This window comes from Dryas octopetala, chromosome 4, assembly GCF_963921425.1.
Source record: "Dryas octopetala chromosome 4, drDryOcto1.1, whole genome shotgun sequence".
Lineage (NCBI taxonomy): Eukaryota > Viridiplantae > Streptophyta > Magnoliopsida > Rosales > Rosaceae > Dryas > Dryas octopetala.
The window spans coordinates 7,082,956-7,101,866 of record NC_141369.1 but is presented as its reverse complement, the minus strand read 5'-3'; the positions used below and the strand labels follow the sequence as shown (position 1 = coordinate 7,101,866).

The 18,911-nt window shown below is 36.9% G+C and overlaps 1 protein-coding gene across 3 annotated transcripts in view; it reads right to left on the bottom strand.

The window, feature by feature from the left end:
• Positions 1-13,318: 13,318 nt before the first annotated feature.
• The window catches only part of EMB2247 (protein EMBRYO DEFECTIVE 2247), a 28,012-nt gene continuing 22,419 nt past the window's right edge, over positions 13,319-18,911 (bottom strand). For 2 of the 3 annotated variants that reach the window (XM_086239513.1, XM_086239514.1), the window contains 5 exons: positions 17,549-17,653; positions 17,345-17,446; positions 16,558-16,630; positions 16,267-16,433; positions 13,319-14,027 (listed from right to left, as the gene is read on the bottom strand). In XM_086239513.1, the coding sequence (XP_086095639.1) occupies positions 13,902-14,027; positions 16,267-16,433; positions 16,558-16,630; positions 17,345-17,446; positions 17,549-17,653 (573 nt within the window). In that variant the 3' untranslated portion in view covers positions 13,319-13,901. Of the gene's footprint in view, positions 14,028-16,266; positions 16,434-16,557; positions 16,631-17,319; positions 17,447-17,548; positions 17,654-18,911 lie in introns of those variants that run through there. The other variant, XR_015121682.1, reaches the window with a different exon arrangement.

Genomic DNA, 18,911 nt, shown 5'->3' with positions numbered 1-18,911 from the left:
GTGTATAGATTATATAGTATAAATAATATACTAATTTTATTTAACAGTATTTGTCTACAGCGTGCATTATATTCATCTTATATCACATAAAACCTACTATATAATTTGGTTTATTCAATTTTTTTTATCAATTTAATAGATAATATGTTAAATAAACATATGGTAAAGTTTCATTCAAAATTTCCGTATTTTGATAGCAATTTCCGTCATTTCCGTCTAATTTTTGTCGAAATTTAAAAATCTTTAAAATTTCCGTCGAAATTTCCATCGAAATTTCCTCGAAACCCGAAATTTTATTCCTTGGGACAAACTAAGAAAGGAACCTTTTTTTTTTTTTTTTTCATCGGTGGGCTAGTTGGGCTATCAACAGGTGTATATATATATTTTTTAAAAAGATAGGGGGTGCTTTAGCCCTCCTAGCCCACAACGTGGGTTTGTCACTGTTGGGGAGTCGGGGAAGAGAGAGGGAGTTTTTGGCAAGGTTCTTGCCGCCTGGTTCGCTGGCGAACCTACCGAAATGAGAGTTATAGAGAGAGAGAGTGAAGGGCTGGGGGTTGGGTTTCGGGAAAAGAAAAAGAGAAGGGGATGGGGGTGGGGGTGGTGACAGGACCGCCCTCGGATTCCACCCTGAAACCCGGAGAGATTCTGCGGGAATTCAAAATCAAGGAAAATCCTACCGAAAATTCAGTAGAACCTCCCCTGAAAATGGACTAACCCAGAAATTTCAAAACCTGTTAAAAAGCACTTCTAACCATCAACCACCTCTACCACAACCAAATAGGTTCTCAGACCCAACAATTTCACAGAGAAGCCAACTAAATATTTAAGGTGGGTATCAGAGCCTCTATTCTATTACAAAGAATTTTTGCACCGAAAAATAATGACGCCTACTGGTCCGAGTAGGAATATGGATGTGACTGCCTCGACGTGTTTAGCTCGACCTCCACCAAAGCTACTACCTGGGGGGACAATTTAAAACAAAACAAGATAAACCGTGAGACAAACTCAGTGAGTGGACAGTTTAATAAAAAACGAAAACAAAAGTAAACTTCATGTTTTAGAAAATCCTTCAAAACCACGTTTAGTTCTAAAACCTCACGTCACTCTTTGAAATCCCCCAGTTTAAAAACCATTTCCAAACTTTAAGAGTGTTATAAACTAGTGGAACTCAAATAAAAGACAAATCAAAACACATTTCTCAATGGCCAACCATCTAAATTAACAAAGTCATAAAAATAATAAAAATCGAAATCATTATAAAACTCGAAAGGTATTTCTCATTTAAAATCCATACTTAAACCCTTGAAAATACCAATTTCATTTCTCACCATGCTATATACCCTGAATAACCTGGCCATACACCTGTGCAGAATTCTTGCATCGCACAGGCAGGCAATATCCTGGCCATACACACGCGTGGAGTAAAATCCAACACGTGTAGGCAATATCCTAGCCATACACAAGTGCGAATAAAATCAGCACGTACAAGCAATCCTGGTCATACGTGCACGCAGAGCGGCCCCCAAAGGGCGAAGCATCCCGACACACGGCTCAAAGCCTATATGTGTGCCGTGATGGGTCCCAAAGACCTATTCAATCCGATAATCTGGAGGGTACTGCAAGGGTGGTTTGAAAACCATTTTTCTATAATCCAAATAATAGATCATTTTTCCATCAAAAATAAATATCAAGGTACTTCCCCAAAAGAAACTTAAAATCCATAAGTCAACATAGGAATCCGAATCAATTTCAATATACATAAATCAAAATAATACTTTTCGACAAAACCGAAATATTAAATGAACCTTGTATATAAAATGAGAAACTAAATTTCTTTCCTAAAGCCCAACAACTCACTAAAACCAACATGTAAATATATGTTTTTAAAAGGCTTATTCACACCATTGGCCCCTGTAAGATACACTTTTTTTCACTTTGCCCCCTGAAACTTAAATCCTCTCAGTTTGCCACCTGAACTTCACAAAGTTGTTGCAAAAGACCCTATACCGTTAACTCTGTCAATTTTTCCGTTAAAATAGCTGACATGACACCTATATGGCATGAGTGAGACCCTTTTTTAGTTATGTAAGATCCATGTAGACAAGCAAAATTATAAAAAATTGACATGGATCTTATTATTTTTAGTTTAAAAATTATTTTTTTTGTCCACATGGATTTTACATAACTAAAAAAGGGTCTCACTCATGCCATATAGGTGTCACGTCAGCTATTTTAACGGAAAAATTGACAAAGTTAACGGCATAGGGTCTTTTGCAATAACTTTGTGAAGTTCAGGTGGCAAACTGAGAGGATTTAAGTTTCAGGGAGCAAAGTGAAAAAAAGTATATCTTACAGGGGGCAATGATGTAAATAAGCCTTTTTAAAACTTACTTATGAAGCATTTGAAATCCGAAATCCAACATTTTTCATCAAATTCTAAATCAAATTCAAGCTATCATGCATATTAGGATTAATGAAATCTTTTATGAATTTATTTGAAAACCAAAGTTCGCTCAGATTTGTTATTACTAAAACAAATTCAATTAACCAAGATAAAAATGTAAATTTCATAAATCATTTTAAGGAAGAAGGGTCCACTCACAGTGATATCCCTAGCTTCGATCCTCCGCTGGATCGTCACGAGTCACAGTCGTGTCGCCTATAGAATAAACAATTAACGAAATATAATTAGTTCCGACTCAAGGCACTTAAACGTAAATGTGTGCTTAACTTAACATCACACCGGACTCCCATTCTAGCTCGACGATTCCCAACCTCCACTCGTAGACCCTAAACCCCTACATAAACACTCCGGAAGCTCCCCGACTCAGCCTAACCAAAAACGTCCTAACCAAGATCAATAACTCACTCCACAATTGCCCAAAATTAATCCTTTATTCACGAATGGCAGCGGCGGTTCGGACTCACTGCAGGAGCCGTCCAAAGTGGCTGCCCCAACTCCAAATTCAGCCAATTTTATTTAATTTCAACCAAACCCATTAATTTTCTCAGTCCTAAACAACTATTGAGTTTCCTAGGGAAGGAATTTGTCCTAGACGACAACACAACAGCCCCCAAATTCGAAAACCCAAGATAATCCCGAAATGGCTATAATTCCCAAAATTTCAAATTCCCAATTACTCAAAATTAATCAACCTAAGCTTAAGAGAATGAAAACCCAATGAAAGAGGAACGATACCCACCTAGGATGGAGGTGATTGGAGCCGGAAACTGGTCGGAGAAGGGAAGGAAGCCGGCGGTCAAAATTGCCTTTTCCGAGCTGGATTCGCACGCAGAGGTTGCTGGGCTGGCTGGAGGAGCGCTGGGGGAGGTCGTCAGCCTGAGGGAAGGTCACCGGAGAGTGGCGACTGCGAGGGGAGGCCGGCGTTGATGGCCGGTGCTGCGCACAGAGGGAGAGAGCAGAGAGAGAACACGGGGAGAGAGAGAGTAGGCTCAGGGGAGGTGGTCGGCACTAGGAGGAGTGTTCGCCGGAGCCAGAGGTTGGCAAGGTGGCCGGCGATGGTGAGTGTGGGTGGCTGGGGTTGTGGCGCAGGGGAGAGGGTGCGGGGGAGAGGAAAACAGGGAGAGAGTGCAAGGAGAGAGAGAGAGATAAAAAGAAGAGAGAGAAGCCACTAGCAAATTCTAGAGAGAGAGAGAGAAAAATCAGAAAATTTTTCTGATTTTGGGTATTTAAAACCCACTTTTATAAATTTATAAAATTGCCCCTCACTTCACATGTCCATATCTTTCAAACTGTAACTCGGATCTACGCGCGCTACGTGTCTATGAAATCGTGAGATCGAAACCTATCTAACGGACCCAAAGTCAAAATTGAAAACTCATTTATTTAAAAAGTCAACTTTGGGTCATGCCCAAATTTAAAACAAAAATAAAAATAAAAATTTTAAATCCAACCCTTTTTATTTTTCAAATAAATCCCAAAATCTTTAAAATACAATTCAACGTCCTTTAAACAAACCTCTAAAAACATAGTTAAATAAAAATTTAAATTTCTAGTGAAAATTTGGGTCGGGTCGTTACAGGTGGGGTGGTCGGTGAGGTAAGAGGGAAGGGGAGGGGGGAGGGAGAGAGGGAGAGAGATAGGCGGGCTGGGGTGGTTCCTACTTGCTTGGGTCTGGGTGGAGGGTGTTGTGACGGGAGAAAGAGGGAATGAGAGATGGGTAGAGAGAGGGAAGGAGAGATAGAGGGATGGGGTTTTGGGTGTTTTGTCATCTCACAATTAAATTTTTGGGGTGTTCAAAAAGAAAAAAAAAGAAAAAAAAAAGAGTATTCAAATAGCAGCACTCTAACTGATTAATGCATAAGGTGTGGGTAGATGTGTGGCTATGCCCTGCCATACTAAAACCAAAATTTTGGATATTTCAAAAATTTTATGAAATTAGGGTTCTTTAATTAGAAGCCTAAAATGAGAAAGTTGTCGAGAGCTCGGTAGGGCATAAATTCCTTTCCCCGAGCGTACACAGATAGATTGAGTGTATACTTAATTTTTTATTTGGCTGGATTTCTAGTTAAAAATCTTTTAGAAACTAAGTTTATGAGTAATTTATTACAAAAAGTAAACCAAATAATTTTACTTAAAAAAAAAAAAAACTTTTTTTACACTAGCAACACCCAAAATGTAGAGCATGTGCAATTAATTGGCTAAATCGTTGGACATGAAGGATTTAGTGGATTGATGTCAGTTTTATTTTGGGAATTACTTGGGTTTGAGGTTTGAGAACTTGCTTGTACTGAGGTTTTTATGTGGATCACTAACCCTTTGATAACTGTTTGTTTAAAACAGAAAAACAAAAGACCCAAACCGCTAATAAAAAGTACATACCGCACCCTTTCATCTTTCGTAAAATGCACACCAAACTTCAACTTCAACCAATCAATTTACTTAAAGGCTCTTACGACAGACAACGATACGTCGATGATCTAACAACGAGTAATTTCCTAAAACCATGTATTCACTGCTATTCTCTTTTTTTATTTTTTTTTATAAATTTTTTTCTACAACGACTCGCGATGGTGCACCGATGACCCGCAACGGTGCGTTGACAACCAACATGGGAAATCTACAACAATCCTAGTTATGTAGAACACTTGGAGTGAAGGTAATTTCCTTAAAACCATATCTATACAGCTCTTCAATTGAGATTTTTCTTATTTTTTTATTATATTTTTTTAGTTTTAATTTTTTTATGTGGATCCAACTTTTCTTTTTCTTCTTCTTCTTCTTGTATTTTTTATGGTGATATCTTAATATGCAGAATGTTTATTTGTGTGTTTTTTTTTTTTAATTCTGATACAATGAAATAACTTTTTTGGAATAAATTGGAATATTTACTAGCAATGTGATCTTGGCCAAGGAGGAGAATTTCGTTTTTTGGGGAGGGGGAGATTTTATTCAAACTCCATAATTTTTTCGGTAATATTTCAATTATTTCGGTGAAATTTCAAGAAATTTTGCTGCTTTCTAACGTGCAAAGCCAGTGTCTTTTCGAAGAGATTGTCAGAAAGTAAACAACCCAGCCCTCTTTTCCATTTTCAGAACATTTCCCAGGCATCCCCCTCGCCGTCGCCTGCCGGAGGAGGCAGATTGGAGAGAGTCAGAGGGTGAAGACTCAAGAGAGAGAAGAGATTGGGGATGGAGAGGAGGAAGAGAGGGAGATCGGGGAAGGAGGAAGGGAAAGGGAGGAGATGGGTCTGCGTAGGCTGGGGGGCTGGGAGCCTGGGAGAGAGGAATGAGAGGCGAAGAGAAAGAGAACACGGGAGGAAAAGGAAAGAAAAGAAAAGAAAGTGTCCCGGTCACGGGAGGAAAAAGGAAGGAAAGAAAAAAAAAAAAGTGTTTAAGGTTGATTGGGGTCAAAATAACTCACCAAAATTAACTTCGAGGTTCGAAAAATGCTATGTAAAATCTCGTGAGTTTATCTCGATAAAACTTATTTTTCTACGACTTCAAATTCATTTATTGTCTTCCAACATTCCTCAGAAAAATTCTAATATCTCGAAATTAACAAGATAATTATCAATAAATCACTATTTACTCCAAAATAAATTATAAATTAATTTTCCGAGATCTCACAATCTATTTGGATTGTGTTTGATTATTGGGTTAAGGGGTTTAGAAAATAACAATACATGTCATTTTTTTATTTGTCCACATATGTTTTAAGTTCAATTGGATTCAAAATGATTAAATATCCCTTAAAAAGAGGTCATTTTTATATAATTATTAATTAGTGACCCATTTTTTTAACAGCATTTACCTCTAGCGCATATTATATTCACCTTATATCACATGAAACCTACTATATAATTTAGTTTTTTCAATGTTTTTTATCAATGTAGTAGATAATATGTTAAATAAACATATGATCAAGTTTCATTCAAAATTTTCGTATTTTAATAGTAATTTATGTCATTTTTGTCTAATTTTGTCAAAATCGAAATTTCCTCCTAACTAAAATTTTACTCCTTGATCTTGGCCATGCTTCTCTGCTTTTTGTGTAATTTTTTGGGTTTAAAATTGCAATGTAAAATGGTCATGGTTCAACTAAAATTTAAGCAATCAAGAAGAAATTTTTTTTTAGCATTCCTCTAAAATTTGAGTTGATTCTCTATCCATTTATGCGGAAATTGTCTTTGCCTTGCCTTCAACTTTGCACTGCTAGTAAAACACACCTTGCATATCGGCCATTATTTTGAACAATGGCAGCTTAACTAGAATTATGCATATCAAACTCGTGTCAGTTTTTTGGAACTGTGTAGCTTAGATCTTGGTACAATGGGAGATTTTGTTTTGTTTTGTTTTTATGTGTGATTGGTTTAATGGGCCATTTTGATTGAAGGCTGCAACTTCTAATGTGGCTAGCATGAAATAGGAATCAGAGATTGTTGTTTTACATTTGTAGTTCAAGTCTATGTCAGTTCAAATTTGTATTGAACTAATGAAAAGCAAGGCTATTTCCACTCAATTACCTTTCTATTAGTTAATTCCAAAATTGATATGTAATCAAGATTGATAAAGTTGTGCATGTTGGATCTTAATGTTGATTGCACTTCTTAGATTTTATGCATAGTATGTGTCACGCTCCAATTCGGAATATATCTAAATATTTCAGATTGAGGTGTGAATCACATTCTGATCGAAGTAAATAAAATTTCTCCAACCATGCCGTGATAAAACTACTATCATAAATTTAAATAATTCGGCCTATAAATTTAAACTTTATTCCATACTAAGAAAATATAAACTTTTAATTTAAATTTGAGTATATGTGGTTTGAACTACATAGTAATTGTTTATTAAATTACACTCATTTATTTATTATGATAATAACAACATAGCAAACCGATATTTCTGGTATATTCCTAGGTATCACTTTGCTTTTTCCACCTCGAGATTTACACATGCACATATTTGTTAACGAGTGTTGCTATTTGCACACTTTTTTTTTTTTGCACACATTTTTCTCCTACACACTCTATTCTCTTCTAAAATTTAAAATTTCTCTTTTAATACACCCCTGGAATTACCCTAATACCTCCATTTTTATCCAACACACCCCATCTACTCAGACAAAAAAAAAAAAAAAAAACACACACACACACACACACACCCAACTCCTCTCTCTCTCTCTCTCTTTCTCTCTCTCTCTCTCTCTCTCTCTCTCTCTCTCTCTCTTTTGTATGTTTGAGATGATTTGGAGTGTGAGTTTTTCAGAGTTTAGGGTTTAATTTTCAGGTGGAGGATGTCGCAGGTCGTTTGGCACTGCACTTTCGAAATTTTTCTCTTCATTCGGCAGTCACCTGCCGAACATACTAAAAGTGTTCGACACTGTACTTCCGAATGGTTTTCTTGATGTTCGGGACTGTACTTCCGAACCAGCTACATATATATATTTTAGTTTTTGGCTGTTTGCAAGCGAGAGGAGATAGGGAAGGAAAGAGAGAGGGAAAGAGGGAGAGAGAGAGAGAGAGAGAGAGAAAGAGGGGCAGGGTGGTGGTTGATCTTGACAAAGTGGTTGGGCTGGGTTGCTGCGAGCAGAAGGGCTCGGTGGCTGGAAGGTGCTTCGCGCGGTGGTGCTGCAAGCAGAAGGGGAGATAAGCCAAAGATAAAGAGAGAAAGCCAGAAGGGGTGGTATGGCTGGAAGGTGCTGTGCGCAGTGGTGCTGCAAGCAGAAGGGAAGAGAAGCTAGAGAGAAAGAGAGAAAGCCAGAATGGGTGGTGTGGCTGGGTTGGTGCGAGCAGAAGGGTGCGGTGGCTGGAAGGTGCTGCACGCGGTGGTGCTGCAAGCAGAAGGGGAGAGAAGCCAGAGAGAAAGAGAGAAAGCCAGTAGGGGTGGTGTGGCTGGGTTGCTGCAAGCAGAAGGGCGCACGGGTGGCTTCGATGGTGCTACACGTGGTGGCTGGAAGGTATTATGGAGGAAGGTGGGGTGGCTTCGACGGTGCTGCACGCAGTGGCTGGAAGGTGCTGTGGAGGAAGCTGCTGCGCGCGGTGGTGTTGCAAGCAAAAGGGGAGAGAAGCCAGAGAGAGAGAGAGAAAGAGATAAAGAGAGAAAGCCAAAAAGAGGCTGAAGGGGGTGGAGGGTGGGGTGGTCGCAGACAAAGACTACAAGGGAGAGAGGGTTGGGCAATGCATGGTTAATTAGGAGGGAAGAAAGAGAGAAAGGGTGTGTTGGGGATGGCTTTAAAGTATTTTTACAATGAGATAAATTTGTAAAATCACTAATTAAGTAATGAGGGGTGTGCAAAAAAAAAAAAAGGTGTGTAAATAACAACTCTCTTGTTAACAGAGTGAGCTATAAAGCTCAGTAGAAACTTTTAGTTTCTTATGGATGTACAATTATTAAATTTAATAACTATTTAATAAGATAGTAATTATTCACAATCAGATGACATGCGTGCAAAGATGAACAATGAATGTACTCACTCCATATCTATTCTCGTTAACCCATACATAAGACAAGCAAGCCTGCACGTCCCATATCATGCATCTTACCACTATGACTCCAATTTTACTAATTTTTTGCAAGGATGATCTATTAATGAAGATGATCCTTGTGAACGGTTCGGATAGACACAAAACGACTCGTGTTGGCTCCAACAAGGTCATACCTCAACATAAATAAGTTAAGATATACCCTATTAAGGTCTACACGAGTCGTTTTGTGTCAACCCAAACCGTTCATTTTTTACATCTCCATAGATAAATCATCCTTGCAAAAAATTATCCAAATCGGAAATCATTTGCCTATCTAACTTTGATCATATAAATGAATATTTTCGATGAAACCGTCCATTTGTTTTATCAAAGTTAGATAGGCAAATAATTTCCGATTTGACTAAATTTTTGCAAGGATGATCTATCAATGAAGATGATCCTTGTGAATGGTTCGGATCGACACAAAACGACTTGTGTGGGCCCCAACAAGGTCATACCTCAACATAAATAAGTTGAGGTATACCCTATTAGGACTCACACGAGTCGTTTTGTGTCGATACAAACCGTTCATTTTTTACATCTCTATTGATAGATCATCCTTGCAAAAAATTAGCCAAATCAGATATCATTTGCCTATCTAACTTTGATCAAATAAATGGACGAATCAAATATTTTCGATAAAACCGTCCATTTGTTTTATCAACGTTAGATATGAAAATAATTTCCGATTTGACTAATTTTTTGCAAGGATGATCTATCAATGAAGATGATCCTTGTGAACGGTTCGGATCGACACAAAACGACTCGTGTGAGCCCCAACAAGGTCATACCTCAACATAAATAAGTTGAGGTATACTATATTAGGGCCCACACGAGTCATTTTGTGTCGATCTAAACCGTTCATTTTTTAAATCTCCATTGATAGATCATCCTTGCAAAAAATTAGCTAAATTGGAAATCATTTGTCTATCTAACTTTGATCAAATAAATGGACGAACCAAATACTTTCGATGAAACCGTCCATTTGTTTTATCAAAGTTAGATAGGCAAATGATTTTCGATTTTACTAATTCTTTGTAAGGATGATCTATCAATAAAGATGATCCTTGTGAACGATTCGAATCGACACAAAATGACTCGTGTGAGTCCCAACAAGGTCATACCTCAACATAAATAAGTTGAAGTATACCTCAACTTATTTATGTTGAGGTATACCCTATTAGGGCCCACACGAGTCGTTTTGTGTCGATCCAAACCGTACCGTTCATTTTTTACATCTCCATTGATAGATCATCCTTGCAAAAATTAGCCAAATCGGAAATCATTTGCCTATTTAACTTTGATCATATAAATGGATGAACCAAATATTTTCGATGAAACTGTCCATTTGTTTTATCAAAGTTAGATATGCAAATGATTTCCGATTTGACTAATTTTTTACAAGGATGATCTATCAAGGAAGATGATCTTTATGATCGGTTCAGATCGACACAAAACGACTCGTGTGAGCCCCAACAAGGACATACCTCAACATAAATAAGTTGAGGTATACCTCAATAAAAGGAAACTGTATATCAGGTTTCTTCTATTGAGATATACCTCAACTTATTTATGTTGAGATATACCCTATTAAGGCTCACACGAAATATATATATATATATATATAATCCAATCATTATGTACGACCTACCTTGCTTTCAAACTACAACATATAATCATGTCATCATTGCCATCTTAAACTCAATGTACACAAGGTCACCTCACACGACTAGTCTCAAAATTTAATTCAACTCCAACTCGGTTCACGCCTAACTACAATATGTACTCTTGGTCGGCTATGTACTATCTTCCGCTACAATTTCTGCCATTCTTCCAGACAATCTCCAAATTTTTGAAACTTCAACCAACTTCAATTTCCTTTGAATTCTACACCCCAAATCAGTTTCTTAAGCTTCTAAAAACATGTTTATGGCATCCAAATCAATCACCCAATCTCAAACCAACCTAGAAATCAAATTGTTAGTCAAGACATAAACCCCCAAAAAAATGCTAAGGACACCCCACCCGAATTCTTCTTCAATTCCCAATCAAATCCTCGGTTGTTTTTTATTCTATAAACATGGTGAAGCCCAAAAATATAATCTGCCCAACTATGTTTTAAGTTGGAGAATTGAACATTCAAGTTATATTGAATACAATTTTAAGAAGCCCAAAAGTGAATAATAAACATGTTTGGGCCTAAAAATCTTTTTTTTTTTTTTTTAATGCATTTGCTATTTGATCCTAAAAATCAAAATGAAAAATATTATTGTTTTGGGCCAAGCCTAACCCGTATAAACCGACCAATCCAAAATATTTCAATTGGTTTGGGTTGGTTCAGTTTTTTAACATGCAATGGTTTGTTTTGGTTTGAAAAAATTACAAATCGACCTAGTTGGTTTGGTTAGCGGTTTGAGTTCAAAATTGACCCAAATCGCTCGATGCCCACCTCTAGTTTTAGCTCTGAAGCCTAAATCTAAAGTTTGAAACTCTTTTATCTAAAGTTGATGAACGAAAATGGCAAGGGGCAGACACGTTGTTTATAGAAAATTTAGATTGAGTTGACACTATGACTCGGGCGAGTCAAGTGGGTAAATTAGTGAGTCAAAGAGGCATGGAAGCATGTGAGCGCGACACGTGCAAGTGGACAACACGTCGCGGCTAGGCCTGAGTTATGCCAAGCGTCCACATGCGTGGTTGCTTCTTTGTGTGCCATGTGTTTGAGCGAGTGACATGTGCCCTGCACTGGCGTGTTCTTGATTGTCCAATATGGTGTTGCATGCGATGGACGAGATTGCGCCACTTGGCAAGCGCTTGATCTTTCTTAATTTTCTTATTTTTCCCAACTTCTAAAATCTTCCAAAAATAGTTGCAGACTTCAGAAAATTGTATGGAGTTCTCTCAACGAGTATAGTATTATTTTTCTAAAGCCTTCAAATAATTGTTTGACTTCCATAAATTTTCTGAAAATTCTAGGTCAAAATAATTTCCAGAAATTTAAAATAAATTTTGTGAACTTCTAATAATTCACCAAAATTCATGATAATTCAAATTTTTTTTGATGGAAATCACCAAAATCAAAATAACTTCAAATTAAAATCTTCAGATTTTTCAGGGGCTCCCCCTCACCCTCATTCCCAACTCTAAACCTTGACAAGATCTTGATCTTAATTGATCCAAGCAAGCGATTTTGGATGAATGGAGGGTGAAATAATGGTGAGAGCGATTTTGGAAGGAAGCAGTCGAACACTTCATATCAAAAGTTCCCATATTCGGAAGATGACTACTAAATAAATGTTATATGTTCAGCTCCTGTCGAACCATTAATTTCGAATGTTATATGTTCAGCTTGTCAAATGAATTGTTCATTCTTGCACTTCTACCCTTAGAGGCCCTCCCATACTATAATAAAAGCTCCTTCAATCAGTTCACCTCGATAAAGTTTGCCCAACAAAGAAATAAACAAATTATCTGAAAAAAAAAAAAAGGTGATAAAATCATAATACAGATGAACCTATACCATGGACACGTTCTGTATGAAGGGCTTATCTTCGCTTGTTACAATCCTAACCATCTAATATAAAGATTAAATCCAGGAAAGCTTCTTATCCCCTTCCAACTTAAATGAGTATAAAGACTTAGGCCAGTTTGGTATTGTTGTGAGAAAAAACAGCTGTGAAGTAAAGTCAGCTGTAAAGTAAAACAGTTGAGTGTTTAGTAAACTATGTTTTCAAAAGTGTTGTTAGTGCAAAAAACAATATCAAAGTGTTTGGTAAATGTTAATATAAAAATGCTGTGACTGTGTATAATTACTAAAATGAACATGATGCTGAAAGTGCATTTCACTTATTTGTTTGGTAAAAATAATATGTTTTTTTACTTGTTTTTGAAATTTTTTACTACAAATTTTTATTAGCATTAATTTTTCTAAGAACAACATTATTAAATAAGTATGCCTATTATTTTTTTAGGTATATTATAATTTTAATCCTATAAATAAAATATCATAATTAATTATCACAATATAAAATATAACTAACAATGAACATATTTTTTAATTTAAAATAAACAAATAAAAATCATAAAAATCAATGAGGGTATTATGGGTAAAATAAAATATTCATTGTTACTGTGAGTCACTGCAGCTTTCAAAAGCACCTAGAAACCTGCTTTCTGTTTTTGTTGTGGGGAGTTGAGAATTGTGGGGAAAAACCATTTTTTATTTTTTTACCAAACACCAAAACTGCTGTAGGTGATTGAGAATTGTCATCCACAGCAGCTTTTGGATGCTCCACTGCAATCCCAAACGGAGCCTTAATCACCAAAATTTAACAAAAAGATGTTTCTTATTGAAATCCTTCAATAATGTAGAAATCTAAACCTACATTCATTAGCTTAAGTTTTCAGACTATCAAAATTATCTGGCTTCAATAATTTTACAACCAGCTCAAATTGGTAAAATCCCAACTGCTCCTTGGCTTAAGTTGTAAAGGGGACAAATCGCAAGGGCCTTATACTACCCTATATTGTAAGAAAAATGACATATTACAAAGAAACAATCTAACTTACATAAGTTATCACAAGGAGCAGGCATCTCTTGGAAGCTTTGGTGCTTGAGGAAAAAACAAATGTGTCACCAGCCACTTCAAGCAATCTATCTAACTTTCATGTCCGCTGTTAAGGGAGCTGCTGCTATTCATCTAGACTTCTTGATTTAAGCAAATTTTACTGCACAACCAATCCTGTAGATGGTGATAAGTTTCTGTCAAATCCATGGTACGTAGTAGGTTGCTGTCAGAATAATGATCGGCAAACCTCAGTACTACACAATGCAGAAGATGCAAATCCCACATAGTTGAGTCCATACAAAATTGTATACTGATATGGAGCCTGGATCACAGATGGTCTTATTATGTAACCAGAACAGTTGATTTGAGCAAAGCTAAACGGTTTTTGGTGAGAGTAATCTTCTCTTCTGTTTCTGCCACCTTTTCTTGGACTCCACGGACAATATCCTCAGGAGCTTTCTCTACAAACTGCATAATACAAAGTAGATATAGTAAGAGGTTAGAGATACAGGGTACTAAGAGACAATTATTGATTCCCGCATAGATCCAGCCAACCTGAACCGCCTACAATGGAATGACCATTATGCTCCCTAGAAAAACTCAAAATTGAGTTCTATAAAAAGCATTAGAATCCTGACACAAAAGGCTTTCAAACATATAAACCTTGCAATTTAATTACATCCAGATTTAATACCAGTTTTTATTTCAAGATCACCCTTGAGTCCTTGACCTTCGACTCTAGTGCATCCCCTACAACTTTGACATCCATTTGAATTAGCTTTATGACCATGTATCTAGACACTCTGGTGTCAATTTACTTGTCAGTTTATGAGGTAAGGAAGGAAAATGAGGCAAAGGAAATAACATTTTCGCATCAATTTCTGATTTAGGTCTTGCGAGAATGAAATTTTTCACTACTTTTTGAAAACCATTGATAAAATAGTTTTTGATAACACAGCCAAAGAAGTCCTAAACTTCTTTTGCATTAAATTTCAATCTTGCTCCTATGTTATGCTGTTTCTCTTAGTTGGGTTGGACAGGCCATATGGAATCATGGGTAATTGTTGAGTTATATGATCGTAGCCACACATCTAATAGTAGTGCCTGTGTTTAATTTGTTCACTTCTTGAAGGAAACACCTGAAATGTAGCAGGGCTGATTCAAAAGGGAGGGTTAGGTGTTGGAAATCTGGTCCATCGAAACAAAGCTCTTCTTGCGAAATGGTTGTGGCGGTCCCCCATTGAAGGCAATTCTTTGTGGCACATGGTGATTAGAAGCAGATATGGCATTCAAGATAATGGCTGGGATGCGAGGGCTGGGGTAATGGTATCTTTTCGCTGTCCGTGGAAGGACATTTCTCAAGGTTATGAGGAGTTCTTAGAGTGTTGTCAGTTTAGGGTGGGAGGGGGGGAGAGAACAAGATTTGGAAGGATTGCTGGATATCGGAAGTGCCTTTATGTTCCATGTTTGTGTGCTTGAGTAGGCTGGCTTTGAATCTAAACAGTGTGGTGGCTAATTTGGTGGTTTTTAATTCTTCGGGAGTAGGTTGGAATCTTGGATTTAGATGAAATCTTCGTGAAAGAGAGGTTGAGGATTTTGCTGCTCTTTTGGTTGATGGATGTCTAGATAAAAGAAGATGGAAGTTGGAGGCTTCTGGGTCCTTCTCTTGCAAATCTTTTTTTAAGCATCTATGTGAAAAGGGATTTTCGGCTGTTTTCGAGCCTGCAAAATTCATTTGGAAGTTGCAGGCCCCTCCTAAAGTCCATGTTTTGGCAGGGGAAGTTAAATACGTGTGATATGCTTCAAAAGAGAAGACCCCGTACCAGTTTGTCTCCTCATTGGTGTGCCCTTTGTAAAAAGGAAGCTGAATCTGGGAACCATCTGTTTCTGTATTGTCCTTTTGCTTTGGGCTTATGGGGTTATTTGTTTGAAGCTGCTGGTATCAGCTGGGATAATCCTCAGTCAGTATCGGCGTTGTTGTGTGAAAAAGATGTTGTGTTTGGGAGGAAGGGTAGGAAGGCAAAGGTCCTGTGGTCTTGTGGTGTGATGGCAGTGGTGTGGATAATTTGGTGGGAGAGAAGTAGAAGAATCTTTGAAGATTTTAAGGGGGATAATGTGAAGTGTTCCTGGGACAAAGTGAGATTTTGAGCGTCGTTATGGTCCTCAGTTTCTCCAGCTTTTAGATATCTTTCAGTCTCTTTAATTTTGTTGGATTGGAAAGCTGAGGTTGGATAGGGTGGTTTTGGGGTTGTGTGGGTTTGTTTATGTTAGTGGTAGTGTGCTTTGTGTGTTTTATCTCGTCCTTTCTTTATTTTTAGTAGCTGCTAGTAGGCTAGTGGACATCTTGTTCACTGCTTGGTTTGTTTGTTCTGTTTGTTTTTGTTTAATGAAAGTTTGTTTCTTATCAAAAAAAAAAAAATGTTAATCAAATCTACATGTAAATTTGACAATTTAAGATAAGGTGGATATCAAAATCTTATGAAAAAGTGCAATTCCAAGTTCACTCTATAAATCACTGACTGAAGTATAGAGTTTTCTTTCCATTCATAATAAAAAAAAAAAAATACCATAACTCACTTTTTATGTCTTATTTGTAACATTTGATGCAAACATTTAACTAAGAAGTAAAATCCAAATCTACCATTTTAGATCACATATACAAATGGAATCTTCTGGTCCATTTGGAGGAAAGGGAACAGATACTTACTTTAGGAGACCTGAGCCGAGCTACAAGTCCATCATATTCTGTCTGCATCTTGCTAAGTCGCTTAGAAAGGCGTTGGATTTCAGAAGTGATGTCAACCATATCAGCGAGAGGGAGATATGCCTCCAGTCCTTCACCAGCAACAAGGTGGACTGATTGTTCCGCATTTCCTGAAATTCATAACATCCCCCAAAATATTGGGCTCAGCATCACAACATAAAGAACATATTGATAAATAAACATGAAAATTTCCAGCCCTTGGTCAAATGGAAGATAATTTATGAGTAAACGTGCCTGGAGGAGAATCTGTAAAATGGATGTTTTCCAAATCTAGCCTGGAAAGAAGAGCTAAAACCTCCTTTTCTTTCTGCAGAAAAAAAAAATATACATATTTAAGCTTGGCTAGTGTTAATGATAATTACATCCAAGCCAAATAATTAGATAAATGGGTAAATAGATGAATAAAGAAAGCAACCAAAGTAAAAATTCTAAGACATGGCTTTGATATAGCGAGTGAAAGTGTGGGGCACGACCATTTACACAAAGTATACAAGAAAACATAAATGCATAGAATAATAAACTTTACAAAAGAACAGGGAGAACAATAATCTGGATTTTTTTAAATCTCAAAATTGAGGGGTTTAGCTAAAAAATAAATGAAATCCAAACTCGATTGCATGCCTTTTCTTAACTAGTAAAGGGCCAGGCCTGGCTTATTTTTCCTCTAAGGGGCCCTCCCTCGGGCCAGCAAAACCTGGCCCGATGTAGGGCTTGTGGGGCATGGCCAGCCTTATGATTTCTGATGCTGGAATGAGTGAGCTGAACCGAACCCCACCCAGCTAAAGGCCACCGCGAGCTAACGAAACACATCTCAAGAATGATTCAGCCCACAGCTGTATGCTCACTGAAGGTTTCAATAATGATCCATCAAATTGTGTATACACCCACAGAGTTCATTCATTTCTTTCTCACAGGAAGTGCAAAAAGATATAGAAACATACTTAGAACAAGCATCTCATCATCAGCAAAACATGGCTAGAGTGATGGACTACTTACCATTATGTATTCAATGACAACTTACCATTATGTATTCAATGACAACATCATTTGCAACTATAGATGCTGATATACGCTTTACCGGCTCAACAGAATATTCTGCTCGAGCATTCCGGATGGCTCTAGTCTAAGAATCACAAAGAAGCAGACTTCAGTGATTAATAATCTACAACATACAAAACTGATCGCTGGAAGTGAATCAAATAAGAGAGAAGCAAGTATGACTCACCAAAGCCTGTAAATTTTCGAACTTTTTAATTGAGTTGCTTTGCCTTGGAAGTGAAGTCAGTGGCCATGGAGATACTATAAGAGCTTCTTTTCGGTTGGGGAGTGCCTGTATTGATTCAATAGATTAGTGTCTTTAGAAAAAAGAGAGAGTTTATTAAAGAAAAATGGATAACAGTACAATGAAGGTTAGAAAGCAGTCCACCTAAAATGCAAACATAAATGTAACAGCTAACTATCATCGCAAAAACAGCTTAAAGAGTTGTAGCACTCTATAAAAATTCAAAAGAAACTGAAACCCAAAAAGAGGCACAAAACAAAATTTTGTCCCAAAAGAAATCCACCTCCTGCCCACATTTATTCTAAAACATCCTTCTATTTCTCTGTGTGCAAACCACCCAAAAAAATGCTGTCACAGTGCAATTCAACCAATTTTTTCCTCTTCTTCCCAGCACCAAAAATACGTCTCGAATTGAAATGAAATGCATGAAGCTGGAATCGCCCAATACAACTTTGCATCACTAAACAGTTCGTACCATAGTTTCAAAGAAACAGAACAATGAAGAAAAAGCTGGTCTATATACTCAGCTTCCCTTTTGTATGCAATACACCAATGATTGTGGATAGTTATAACTTAAGAGAATTAAATTTCTTATTGACTGAATTACAGCAGATCTACAATGGTTCAACTTGATAGATTAAATTAATAATGGAACATTAAATGCACATAGGAGAAGGCTGCATGCTTTGGTTCGTGTCTATTATCATACCCAGAAAGAGATGCTTAAATAAATAAAAATAAGAACAAACACACAATAAGCAAGTTAAATGTGTTATGCCGCCAAGTGAGAATTAAGAGCATTAGGTTATTGAATGAAACTCCAATAGTTAAAAGTAATTAGGTATATAACCTTATTTTTTTTCCAATAAAAAACACATCTTATTACTAAAGAAACTGATACATGTAGGATGATGGGATGTCCATCAGATCCCGATTAATATCATCAAACAGCAGCTCAAATACAATCAAATCAGAGCACCTGTCCAACCAGGAAGAATAACACTAAAAAGAAAATCTTCAAAATATTTAGATAAAGGTTCTATTCCAAAGTATATTTAAAGTATAATAAAGGTTCTATTCCAAAGAAAATCATCAAAAGAAAGCTAATAATAAGGGTAAAGTTCAATTTAGACACTAAACTATAGTAGGTATTCAACTGCATCCATCATCTACAAAATCATTCAAAAACAAACCCTATCTAAAATCTAAATTGAAAAAAAATAAATTTTTTCGTCCTCTTTTCCTTTTTTACCCCTCTCCACCTCCCACTCTCTCTCTTCCCTCTCTCCGGTCAACCCTCCCAACG